Source organism: Pteropus vampyrus, unplaced genomic scaffold (genome assembly GCF_000151845.1).
Source record: "Pteropus vampyrus isolate Shadow unplaced genomic scaffold, Pvam_2.0 Scaffold36, whole genome shotgun sequence".
Lineage (NCBI taxonomy): Eukaryota > Metazoa > Chordata > Mammalia > Chiroptera > Pteropodidae > Pteropus > Pteropus vampyrus.
Window position 1 is genome coordinate 10,182,181 of NW_011888817.1, and position 14,068 is coordinate 10,196,248.

Here is a 14,068-nt window from a genome sequence, read left to right on the forward strand (position 1 = left end):
CTAAGTGGTGTTGTGGGGATCCAGATCAACAGGGAAGGTGACACGTGCAGCGAGGTGGGTGGTGAGAAATGAAAGGCCAGACAGACAGAATGACATGTGCTGCCTATTTCACATTTCTGCCTTGGACCCGATTTCTCTTGTCCTGTGACACACAGATAAAGCTTCCAGAGAGCCTCTGCTGATATTCTGGAAGCACCACAGGCTTAAGAAGATGCCAGCTCATGATCTTACTCTTTCTTTCAACATTTCCTCAGAAAAGGGAGCATGAGCTCCATTTTGCCTATAGGGAAACTGAGGACCAGAGTGAGTTGGAGACTCATCTGAGTCTTGGTGTTGCAGGAACCTCTGGCACCCAGGCAAAAGCTCCACCTCTCCCTTTCTAACTGACTCTGCTACCTCTTCTCTCTCACCAGCATTGCAATTCTGAGGGCATGACTTGGCTTTGGCCCCACTTGCTAAGTGTGTGACAACGGCAAGCGAGAGGACTCCTACCGACGCAGGTGGGGAGAGGCCGGTCCCAGGTTCTGCGTTCTCCGCTCAGACACAGCAGTTCCTCACTGCCCCGCAGGCTGTATCCAGGGTCACAGCTGAAGGACACAGAGCTCCCTGCAAAATGGCCCCCGTCATGAACCTTATAGCCAAACTGGGGAGTTCCTGGGTCCTCACATTTGATGAGTTCAAAACCTGGTGAAGAGAGAAGAGATAGGGTGAGCAAGACTATGAATCCATACTCGCTCAAAAACCATTTCCTGCAGGAAGCTGACTGGCACATGCCTCTAGGCACTGAGGGACTCACTGCTCGGGGGCTGCCATATTACTATGCTCAGGTGAGGGTGGATTACAGAGTACGTGTTCCCCTGTCGCTATATGTAAATGATTTGTTATTTCTCCCAGGACAGCTTTTAACAGTTTTCAGGCCTAGAGTTGGAATTTTCTATTTCTTTTGTTTGACCCTATAGCATTTTGCTAGTGGGAGCTGTTCATTCAATTTTGCTCACCGAGATATTCTGATGGGATAATGTAATATGGAAAAGTCACTTTAAATGTATGTTTCAAACCTCAATTATGTCCTGCTTAAATACACTCTATTTAAAAAGGCCGGAGAAGGAAACCTCTGCAGAGCTTATACAGAGCTTCTACTCGATGGTGCCTCGCATGTGTTATCTCTCATTTGCTATTCACAGGAGTCTTATAAGGAGGTATAATTACCTGCATTTTACAACTGAGAACATTGACTTAGAAAGGTTAAGTAAATTGTTCCAAAGTCACACAATCTCAGATGATAGAAATGGAATTTGAATAAGACTCTATTTAATCTTCTTCTACTGATCCGCCTGCTGTAACAGGCGCAGACCTCCTCTGCCAGACGGCCTGGAGCCCATGAGAAAGGGATCTTGAGAAGACACATTGAATTTGTTTTCTCTAACAGATTTACTGAGAAATAATTCACATACTAAACAGTCACCCATCCGAAGTATACAATTCAGTGTCTTTAGTACATTCACAGAGTTATGCACCTATTAAGATAATCAACGTCAGGACATTTTCATCTCCTTGAAAAGAAACCCCATCCACGTTTTCCCCAAACCCCCTCAGCCCTAGGCAACCACCAGTTTTCTTTCTGTCTCTATGGACCTGCCACTTCTTGACAGTTCATATAAATGGATCATATAATATGTGGCCTTTGGTGACTGGCTACTTTCTCTTAGCGTAATGTTTCCAAGGTTCATTCATGCTGAAGCATGTAGCAAAACTCCAATCTTTTTTTATGGCCAAATAATATGCCATCGTATAGATGTACAAAACACATTTTGTTTATCCATTCATCAGTTGATGGGTGCTCACTGTATGTTAAAATAGTTTATAAAAGCACAGGTTTTTTTTTTTTTTTTTGTATCTACTGGGTAATTAGAAGATCAAATAAATATAAATGGTGGTGACACTAAAGAATGGGGATGTCATCCTAAGTACACCAGGGGGCTGCATACAAGCCTGGGTGCTTTCTGTTTTCAAAATCCCAGGAGTAAAGGAGAAAGTTAAAACCATGAAAAAAAGAGGGAAAGCATCAAGACTCAACTCTTTTGGGAGTAGTAAAATCGAACATAATTAAACATTAGTGTTTGCATTCTTTACATCTGGCTGGAGCTGAATATTGTTCTATAAATGCCATGATTAGCAAAGGCTATCTTTGGTGGCTTTAATTAAAAGGCTCAGCATTTATAATTTTTAAAGTATTAGTGAGTAAAAGGTATGCTCTCAGTTCAGCTAACCACAAGTTTAAACCACATAGCTATGTGCCAAGTGGCAGCTTATCTAAATCACAGGCACAATGCATGAGGGGAAACGACCGGCTAAGCATGTGTCAGTTAGAGAAAAACAAACCGACTTGGTGATGGACGATGTCCCAGAGCCCCAACTTCCCTGTTTGTGGAACTAGGGAAAGCCTGACTTATCATCCACTGAGATGCAAGAAAGACTTACTGGAAAAATGCAGCTCAAAGCCCTTGCTGGTGTTTTCGGCGTCAGTGATGAAATCAAGCCACAAACTGCTGGACGTGCTGTTCAAGGTCACCCCCAGCATCTCAGAGCGGCTGAACACCCCCAGTAAGCGGGCCGAGTTGTTGTTGCCATCATAGACCTGAGCATGGGAGAGACCCCAACCCAATGTCGTCAGCATGGCCTTATTTCAGATCACAGCTTCTCACCCTACAGCTCCCACATTCCCCGAGTTTAGCACTGATAACTGTTAGAGTCAGCGAGTCATCAGATGCAAAGAAGATGGCAGAGTGGAGCCAGCATCTTGAGTGAGTTTTTGGCCCTTCTTGTCTCCACTTGGTGCCCAGCCAATCTGAGTGTGAATCCAGTCTCTAGAAACTGGTTGCTGTTCTGACCTTTCTAGTGGAGATCTGCTCTTGTTCCCTAGACTCCCATATGGCATTGGCTTATTCTTCTGCAGCCTGGGGAGGCCAGGTTAGGGCTGTCTGGCTGCCCAAGCCATCTGCTTCTGCACACAGGCATGCTGAAAGAATTCAGCATCTCTGCATCGCTAAACACTCAATCCTGTCCTTCCAGGAGATGAGACAACCATCCTCCTGCTTGACCCCACCTCGCTGTGGCAGTGGCCTCAGTCTTGACCACTCTGCTGGATATGGCCTCTGGGATCCAGTTAAGGTGAAGGTAAGATGATCAGCACATCATGATGCCCTTCCCCTCCTCAAACTCAGCCTCTTCCCTTGCCTTCTAAAAGAAGGGCTCCAGAGAGGGCCTGCTGGGCTTGCCAGGGGTGGAATCGTGCAGGCATCTGGCTTCCCTGACTCCCATCTGTGCCCTGAACTTCTGAGCATCAGCAAAGTCAACAATCATCAGAATAATGAACTGGCTCCCCAGGTTTTGAGGTTGCTGCTCCTTCCCAGATAATTGTACAAATAACAACAGAAGTTGTGATTGAGTGAAGGACCCCCTGGTGCTTTGGTAAATATCAAAGATGGGATCTATGGGTGGGTGATGAATATTTGTGCATGGCACAGGATGTGGTGCCAGCTGCCAGCAAATTGGAACAATATTTCCATTCTACTATTTATGAAGCAAAGCTTTCTAAAAGAAGCCATCCTTCAAGCTAACAGTGCTGTATATTACAGAGATTTGTTTAGGCCCCCGGGAGACTCAAGTCTGTTTCCAGATCCTATGTGCAATTGTTTTGTATCACTGATAGACTGAGAGAATTCCAGAGTTCCAGCAGACATAGAGATGGCACCAGTTCAAAGAGTTTTAGCTCACTGCTGCATCGGCGTTGTTATAAGAATATTTTTACTCTCTAACACATCTATTGGAATTAATTGATTAAGGCATTAATCATCAGTGTTTGCTAACATCACAATAAGAGACAACGAGATAGCATGTGCTTCTTGATGGAAGATACATCACTACCTATGGAGTCAATTTGCTGGAAAAAAAAAAAAAAAAAGAAAAAAAGAACAAACAAACAAACCTGAATCAGATCAAGCCACTATAACTTACAGGAAATGTAGAGGACAGAGGAACATTGTGAAATGATACTCTGGGAATGTGGTCATCAGAATTCAGAATGTGAAAAATTCTACTAAACAAATGACCCAATCTCCCCAACAAATAAATTACAAGTGGGGGAAAAAAGAGATAGAGGTAGAAACCTATATAGATTAAAAACAACAAGAGCAACTAATTCAATGTATATACTTTATTTGGATCCTAATTCAAATAAACTGCAAATTTAAAAAATATTGTGAGAGATAATCGGAAACTTGAATACTTGCTGGATAAATGACGGTATTAGGAAATTGTTGTTAATGAATAAAAGTGTAATGGGAACAGGATTTTTTCCTTAATTTCAAAGCATAATTCATTAAGAACAAAAAATTGGTTCTTAATATGTCATTATGATAAAATATTTATTGCAGAAAACTTATAAAACAGAAAAACACAAAGAAAATAAAAGCAACTTAGCAACATTTTGGTGACTATCTCTCTAGGCTTTGTTCTATGCATATCTTTACTTATATATATTTATTTCCTTAATTTTTTATAATTCAAGATCAAACTATAGATGCTATATGGTAACTGTTCTTTCACTTAATATAATGTACATATCTTTCAAATCATCAAATATTCTTCCCCAACAGCTGCAGGAATTTCCATCATAAAATTAACCCAACCCCCTATGTAATTATTCATATATCACTGTTCAGCATGTGTGCCCTAGCACATAAGAGACACTCAATAAATGAATGAAAAATAACTAAACCAATGTTTTCTTCCAGTACTTTTGTCCTTAAATCCACCTGGATTTATTTTGGCACATGATATAAGATAAAATTCTACCTTTTCTCCCTAGTTGGTTAGCCATTTAACTAAACCCTGTTTGTAAATATTTTATCTACCACCAATTTTAAATCTACCATCATCACATATACAGTTAAATAAATTTGGTTTTGGCAGATTTCTATTCTATTGCATTCATCTCTTTATTTATTCTGGTGTATGACCCATACTATTTTAATTACTGTAGCTTTTAAACACAAATATTTAGTAGGGCAAGTCCTCCCTCATTTGTCTTTTTCAACTTAAAAAAATATTTCCATATTTATTCTTCAAGACAAACTCAAGAATTTTTTCAAATTAAAAACAACTCTTCCCCCCCCGCAAAAAAAACCAACTAACTTGTGTAATTCTGATTAGCATTAAATGTATGAATTGATTAGAAGAAAAATATATTTCTATGACATTAAATCTTCCTATTCGTATACACAGTGTCTGGCTCCATTTAATCAAGTTGTCTTTTATGTCTCAGTAAAATTCTGTATTTATTCCTGGGTATTTTTATATTTTTGATTGCTTTTGGGAATTGGGTCTTTGCATACATTTATTTCCTAACAGACTATTGTTTGTCTAGAAGAAAATTGCTTTGACGGTCAGTCCATCACTATGTACAGGCGATGGGAATGTCTCCCCGAGAAATCCAGAAGGATATATGCACATCCATTACATCTCACCACTTTCTTTTTTTCCCCTTCTCTATTAGATGTTTTTTTTTCTCCAGCTTTGTTGAGGTATAACTGACAAATAAAAATTGTATATTATTAAGAAGTACAACTTGATGTTTTGATATACATATACCATTACATCTGGTATGACAGTCTGACAAGATGGCCGGCTTAAAAGAAATATTCTAAATGCACAGTTTTTACACACAGTGACAAACAATGTGAACATTCCCATGAATGCTGCTGCATGTCTTCTTGCACATATGCGTTTGACTTTCTCTAAGACATACATCTAGAATGGAAGAGTGGGGAAGGCACATTCTCAGCATTGTTGGATATTGCCAGATTGCTTTCTGAAGACCAATATCAGTTCAATCTCACTAACAACGCAAGACACTTTCCATTGCTTTTATAACCTCGCCAGCACTTAGTATTTTCAGGCAATCTATTTTTTTCCAACTTGATGGGTGCGAAAATAGTAAGTATCTCGTTTTAATGTGTCACCGATTATCACTGAGATTGAGCATCTTTTTGTATGTTTATCAAAAATTTTACTCTTCTCATCTGTGAATTGCCTGTTCACATCTTTTGTTCATGAACATGAAACCTCCCTGTATTTATTTTAATGTCCTTCAAAATAAAGTTTTATTTTCTCAATAAAGATTAGATATATTTTTGTTAGGCTTACTCCTAGCTGTCCTGTAGTTTGTTTCTATTATGAATGAGATCTTTTTTTTTCCTGATTATATTTTAATTGGTTGTAGAAACACCAGTAGCTTTGCCGAATTGTCTTATAGGTTCCGCAGTTGATTCTTTTGTATTTTCTGAATAAGAAGACATTTTATATATTCCTTTCTATTTTTTATTGTTTCTTTTTTCTTCTTTTGTTTAGGGGGGTATAATTATAGTGGCTTGGAGCTGTGGTATACTGTCGAATACTATTGGTGACAGTAGAACTACTGTTCTTAGTCCTGCCTTTATGGGGATTTCTTAGGAAGTTTTGTCAGTAAGAACGTTCGCTGCTATTGATGTCAGTAGAAACTTTTTATCAGATTAAGAAAGTTCTGTCCATAGTTGTATGAGATATTTTTAAAAATCATAAATGTGTATTAAATTTCATTACCTGATGTTTTGGGGTACATTGGCAGGATCATGTATTTTTCTCTTCTATTTATAGAATATTATGTTGAGCCACATAAAGCTACCAATATTCAGATTTGACCTATGAAATGGCAATTTCACAGGGTTTGCTCAATAAATAGCATTATAAGCTTTTCTAATATTGACACATCCTTACATTCTTGTAATCAATCCCACTTAGTTTTGTTTTAATATACAGATAAATTCAATATATTGTATTTATGATTTTTAGATGTCTGGTCATAGGTGAGACTAGCCTAATAGCTTTTGTTCTTATGCTGTCTTTATTCAGTTTGATATCAATGTTTCCACTTGTTCCTCATTTAAATAAAATGAGTTGGGAGATGAATCCTAATTTTTCTTTTCTGAGACAGTTTGGTTATTTCAGGGGTTAAATGTTCCTTGAAGTTTTGTTAGCTTACCTGCAAAATAGTCTAGACCTGGGGCCTTTGAAAGAAGATATGGGAGAATTGCAGTTTATTGGTTTATTCATTTTTTCTTTGATGTTAGTACTTTTAACTATTAAAAATTCCATTTCATCTAAGCTTTCAGATATCTTATAGTTGTTCCTAAATATTTTCTTATTATTTTTATAATCTCTATTATAACTATGACTATGTTCCTTTTTTCATCCTTAATATTATATATTTGTCCTTTTATTCTTTAATCACTCTTGTAAGTTTGTCTATTTTATTAAAGTTTCAAAGAAACAGTTGGTTTTGTTGATAATTGCTATTTTTAATTTTTTAGTCATTTTGCCTTTATCTTTAAAAGTATCTTTCTCCTACTTTTTTTGAATTAAATCTGTTATATTATTTCAAGCTACCTAAATCTTTATTTATTTTTAACCTAGATGATATGCCAGAGACTAACAGAGGTATATTAAAATCTTCCACGACACTGACTGTAACTTTATTAAAATTTTTTACATTTCTGCAGTTTTTATTTAATTTATTCATGCTATGTTATTTGGCACAAAAAGTTTTACTGTGGATTGATTGTACATTTTATTAATATAAAAGAATTCTCTTTTTCATTTCCTTATGAGATGTGGGAGAAACTCTCTAATTTATCTTATAATAAATTGATTTCATTTTTCGGTGGTTTACCATTTTCTGTCCATTGCCTCCACTCCATTTTTTAATTGGGTGATCATGTTTTTCATCTCTATTCAATCTTTCCTCAACTCAGATTGCTCTGTTTTCATTATTGCCTATTTTTTTGCGTCAAATATATATTATTCTCTCAAATCTTGTTAAGAATACAAATTAGGAGACTTTAACATTTTTTTTTCTTTGTTGCTTAGAGAGGGGCAGTTAGCTCTAACTTCTCAGACAGGTCCCCTTCTTCTGATCTACTGAATATTTACACATACTCAGTTAATTTTCTTGTTGGCACACTATTTTCAAGGAAGAATAAAAACAGAGAAGGGAAATATTTAGTAGACTCTAAGGGCGAGCAGAAGAGTCAAGCCAGAGAGGTCACAGCAGGAGTTTCTCCTGCTCCTGGTGCTAAAGTGTGTGTGTGTGTGTGTGTGTGTGTGTGTGTGTGTGTGTGTGTGTGTGTGTGTGTGTGTGAGAGAGAGAGAAAGAGAGAGAGAGAGAGAGAGAGAGAGAGAGAGAGAGATATCGTGGCAGCCTCTTCTCTAATGAGCCTGATCACTCATTTTTAGGCACCAGCCATGGCATTGCCCTGCTTTACCTGGCCTGACAACAAAAGTCAAAGGAAATGCAGAATGTCATATTAAAAGAAACCGTGGCTCTGTGTGGTCTCTCAGACCTAGTATGCTTACTGAGGAGCTAGTGGGATTGAGATCTGGTCGCTATCAACTGTCCATTTAGAGAGAATCCTCAGGGATGAGGATTATTTAATGGTTTCTCTTTGGACATTCCAGAGTAATAACATCTGGTTATTTCTAATGTCAAGACTTCTCTGGCTACAGGGAATAAAACTATATTAGAATGAGCTAAGAAAAATGTCTTGGCCTCGGATGAAAATGGACAGACCCTGTGTGAAATTTTCCTTAAGATCCATTTTAATAAGGCAGCTCTTTGATAAATTCTACAGGGTAGACTCTTTGATTACACACATCACATGTGTTTAGAGACACAATTAATTACACACACAAAGAAATACAAGTCATGTATTCCCAGTGTCTTAACAACTTCCTCTCTATAACTCTCTATAACGTAAGTCCTATCATTTCTTTCTCTGACATATATATCTTGAATCTACTTTCTTTAACCCCACTGCCACACATAGGTCATCACCATGACACACTGAAGCTCTTGTAATAGCCTACTAGTGACAGAAACATATACTTAAAACATATATAAGTGTACACACACAATACACTGAGACAAGTATATACACAGATCCCCAAACAAAATAGATACAGATTCACACACATGTGTAAGCATATGTACAAAAGTATCTATATTCACAAACATATCTACACAAGTGCACACGTGTGCACACATACGAACATTCCGTGAGCTCTTCACAGAACAGTCAGCTCTTCAGGTTGATGGTCAGGGTTCCCAGTGGAAAACCTGATTCGTTGGCCACTACAGCTGAATTTATTATTATTATTATTATTATTATTATTATTATTATTATTATTATTAGGTAGTCAACCCACACTCAATCCCGTATGTATTTGAGAGCAGTCAGTTCCTAAGCAAACTCTAAAGCCACATTCTTGGACACTCACATACCCTTTTCTTTTAGGTTCTCACTTTCTCACAGATGAGTGAGAACAATACACTGGGACTCAGGACGGAAGACGAAAATGTGGGTCGTTCGCACAGAGACAAACAAACGAGTGAGTGCTGCCCTCACGTTTGCTTCTGTAACGAATATGCTCTAGGAACTCTGCTGGTGTTACCTTGAGGATATCTCCTTCAGAGAGCTCGAATGCCCTGGCTTTCAGCTGAATGCCCTTTCCCGGCTGGGTCTGGATGGAGTAGATGCACTCGTGGTTGTTACTGTAGTTCACAGGAAAGTTGGGAGACAGCAAAGTGCCCTGAGTGCCCGTGACTGAATTCCCACATTCGGCTGGAAAGAGAATCACAATAACCATAGATTAACCCCCATTAACTACATCCAGAAAACAACTCGCAGTGCTGGAGAACCTTACAAAGACAAGTCGTTTGCCTCTCTAGCAGCCAAAATGCCCAGTTATCTGTCTGTTAGTCTGCTCGTCTGTAGGACTGTTTATGAAAGTTTTTTTTTTTTTAGACACCTGCCCATCTATAGTTCTGCTTGGTTTCTTTCTCTCTCTCATTCCATTTGTCTGTCTTCTCCTGCAGAAACAGAAACAAACCCACCAGGAACCCTTCACTTTCACAGTATTATGAGGCAGCCATTCCCCACACCTGTTCATATAGTATCATAGCAACAGAAAGACCGAGGAGGATATCAGGGGAGGATGGTGCAGCCAAGTGAGGAGAGATGAAGCCTTTTGATATCGGAGGATAGAGGGGACAAGATCGAATAATAATTGCTAGTGTCTTCTGAGTTTTACAAAGACCATTTCAGTCATTAGTCACAACAAGCAGCTCCATAAGGTGGGCACAATTACCATCCCTGTTTTAAAGATAAAGAACCTGGTACTTTGCAATTTAGATCAAGTCTCTCAATTCATGAAGAGGAGGGGGCCGAGGACTTCTTGGTCCTGGAATTTAGGGCCCCTGAGGTTCTGGGGAAAGTTTTAGCCCTGATCCATTAAAACCCAGTTTCTTGCAACGGCTAATGAATTCACGCCCTCCTCTCAAAACCTGTTTCCTCTCCTCCAGAATTAGTCATTCTTTCCACATTGTTCCCATAATCTTATTTATAGCAGTTACCACATTTTACTTGACTTATTTCTATCTTCTTCACTGCACTGAGAATCTTTCAGGGCTTGGTCATGTTTCTATGACCCCAGCACCCACTCAGTGCCTGGGCAGGGCGGCCATCAGCAGATGAAAGAAAAAGGGGAAGTAGAAAGTAGCTCAGTGGCAGGGCACATGCTGAAGAACCCTGAAGCTGGCTTTCTAGGGCCTTTAGTAATTGTGAAGCCTCTCCCTGTTCTTCTGTATCACAGCATCCTCAATATTGCACTCTGATTGCTTGCTATTTGCCTGTATTTCCCCACCCAAGCTGTGAGTTACTTGAGGGTTAAGGTCATGCTTAATGAATCTGTGAATCTCCGAGTCTTAGCTTGGAGCCTCTATAAAATAAATATTTGCCAAATGAATGAATGAATGAATATGGAGTGCACTGACCTTAGAAGATGTACACTCCTACATAATTAGGTTCTGGAAGGATGTTAAATACGAGTCCAGATGGCAGGCCCATTATTTGTCTGGACATATGGGGAGTTTGCAGCAAGTGTTGCATCTTTGAGGCTGATGTGGCAAGTCTGTTTTCTCTAAACCATCTCTCAGTGTTCCTCTTCTAGGCATAGTTCTTGGCTGGAAGTACCCTGAGGTCAACCAATGGGCCATGGATTTAACCACATATTCAACCCTAATTACCCTAACCCCGGAGTGTACTAGGCCAAGGCAGTGATAGAGCAGGTGATACAGAAACATTCAGAGCTGAGCCTCTCGTGGGCTTAGCTATATCCTTGTGTGTTCTGTGGTCCCCAAGGATGCTCCTTAGACCTTTGAAGACAGTGGCCATGTTCTAACACCAAGTTTCAACTTTTCCAATGGGTCCTACACCCTGGGCTTTTTATAGTCCAGGACCAGCTTCAGTTTCCTAAGACTTTACATAAATCATTACAATGACTGAATGCTTGTGTTCCACCTCAAATTCATTTGCTGAAGCTCTAATCCCCAATGTGATGATATTTGGAGGTGGGGCCTTTGAGAGGTAATCAGGTTTAGATGAAGTCCTGAAGGTAGAGCCCTCATGATGGGATTAGCGCCCTTATATGCAAAGAGCCCAGAGCCTTCTGTGCCACGAGTGGATAGAGTAAGAAGGTTGCCATCTACAAACCCAGTCAGCGAGTCTGCCAGTACCTTGATCTCAGACTTCCCAGCCTCCAGAACTGTGAGAAATAAGTGTTTGTTGTTTGAGCCACCCAAGTGTCTTGGAGAAGAAATCTAGCTTTGTAGGACTCTAAACACAGCCTGTTTGCAAAGGGACCAAATGTGCATGATGAATGTGTGTGCTGGGGCATAAAATTTGACGAATAACAGTGGACAGATACCCCGGGGGCTGCTGCCAATTTAGGTAGATGTGCTTCTAGAGTGTGTAAATTTTCTAGGTGCCATCAGACGAGAGTGGAGACTTGGGGAGGGAGCGCTGAGGGCTGTGCACATTCAGACATTTATCATTGAGTCACATCACATGGGCAGCTCTCCAAAGCAGCTTCCATTATGTCTGGGGTCACACACCATTTCCCTCCATCTAGGGAGAGGCATGTGATGCGGTGAGATGAGCATGGAGTTTAGAGGCAGACAGAAAACTTATATCAACTCTCTGAACTCTGGTCTCTTCATCTGCACAACAATACCATCCTCATAAGACTACAGAGAATAAGTGCATGAGATCTGATGACAAAATAGGTGAACGAATGGGGAGTGGCTAGCACACGGTCGGCCCTCAACAAGTGGTATTCCTCCTCACTCTCCTCATCGATCCCAAGTGCATCTATGCGGCGTATCTGCTTCCATCTGGAGCCTGGTTAGGCTGTGCTCTGGGCTCAGCGGGAAGCCTGAGAAGCTCCTAGGAAGCGTGTTAGGTGCCTGACATTCACAGCACCCTTGCCGTTCCGGATGCCTCTTGCTCTCTGTGTAGTTCCTAAAAAGTTGGCTTCCCTGAAACACGGGCTTTGGCACATTACTGGATCCCCTTCCTGCCCTGGTTTTCAGCAATAACAGCTGTGTGCCTATCTCTGCCCCAAGCGTGGCCCTTTCCTTTTCCCCACATGCCCAAAGCCTGTATGAAGAGGGGAACAGAGTTGACAGCCTCAGATGGGGCCAATCCTTGGCCATCCACCAGGCCTTGGTGCCCTGCCACCAGGGAGGGTACCGGAGGGAAGAGGGACATGGTGCTCACTTCTGGAAGAGTTTCCAAAGCAACAAGGAAAGTGAGCAGATGCACCGAAAAGCCAGCCACAAGTATAAATGGAAACAAATAAATGCCCCAGAGAAACAAACAGTCATAAGCTCAGGAAAGTGCTGCTGCTGGTTCAGGCATCTGTGACTTCTGTTGTCCCCATCAGAAGAGGTCTCATTAAGGGCAGGGGCTGGTGTCTTCTCCATCATGCTGGGGCTCCCAAGGACAGGGCCATGTCTCCTGTGGCAGACTGAGTTCTCTGGGGTCAGGACTGTCTCTTCCACATCAAGTTCAGAGGTCCCTGAGGTCAGGGGCTGTGTCCTCCCATCACACCATAAATTAGAGCCCAGGGCTGTTCGTCTCCTTTGCAGCTGGGAATGTTCTTGGAAACACTGTGTGGGCCAAGTCATTCAATTTATACCTCCAGTGCTTGTGGCAGCTGGGAGCCACACCCAGTGGGCAGTCCCATGATACCTCCAGCCCGAGGTTCTATGGCAGGGCTCGGGGTAATTAGAGGTGATTATAATTGCTACGCGTTATTAATAACATGTGAAATAGGAGACAATATAATAATGAAAATATTGTGAGGTGTCATGAACAAACAGTAATTGGAATAATAAGTTAAAGAATGAGCTTATGTATCGAGATCAATGAGGCAAGAGCTTAAGGAGTGTTGTACATCTGTGGTCCTAGATAATCCATTCAAGAAAAATTTCCCCAGAACCACTTAGATGAAGACATTTTCCCACAGAAAAAAAGAGCTGCTAGCGGCCAGATACATAATGAACCTACAAGGGGGTAGAACGTGTGTATCCGAATGTGTGCCCTGGTCAGCGTGGGTGGACGCTCTGCGGGATGGTTACAGGGGAAAAGACAAACCTTAGGATTATTTACTTGGCCAAAAATGGAATTCTACATCTATTTGTCTTAATGTTTCCTCTCTGAAATTTTAAAAGGTTATTGGTTACTGGTCAATGACATATAACAATAAAAAGATTATTGGCAAAATGACGATAATTATAGAGTACCTCATGGTTTATGTAAATCATGCCATCTATTCTGAAATCAAGCCTGTGAGGTGGATATTGTTATCGCCATTTTACAAATGAGGAAGCTGGGGCGGAGGGATTTGGTGGCCTGTCCAAGATCTAATGGCTGGTAAACGGCAGAGCAGAAACCCAGCCTCGGGCTCGTGTGACTATGCAGCCTTGGTGTGAGCCCAGCCCATTTTGCCAGCTTGTTTACAGCTGTCCTCTGCAGAGCCACAGGGTTCCATGAAGTTGTCTCAGGCAAAGCTGGCCTCACAGGCCCTCAAGATGCTGGCCACGTGTCAGTCGGTGCAGCACTGCTTTTATCTG

At 40.7% G+C, this 14,068-nt stretch overlaps 1 protein-coding gene across 1 annotated transcript in view; it reads right to left on the minus strand.

The window, feature by feature from the left end:
* The window catches only part of CSMD2 (CUB and Sushi multiple domains 2), a gene marked incomplete at its 5' end in the record, with an annotated part of 295,495 nt that overhangs the window by 156,566 nt on the left and 124,861 nt on the right, over positions 1 to 14,068 (minus strand). The window contains 3 exons of the mRNA XM_023529432.1: positions 493 to 684; positions 2,482 to 2,638; positions 9,547 to 9,716. Of these exons, the coding sequence (XP_023385200.1) occupies positions 493 to 684; positions 2,482 to 2,638; positions 9,547 to 9,716 (519 nt within the window). The remainder of the gene's footprint in view (positions 1 to 492; positions 685 to 2,481; positions 2,639 to 9,546; positions 9,717 to 14,068) is intronic.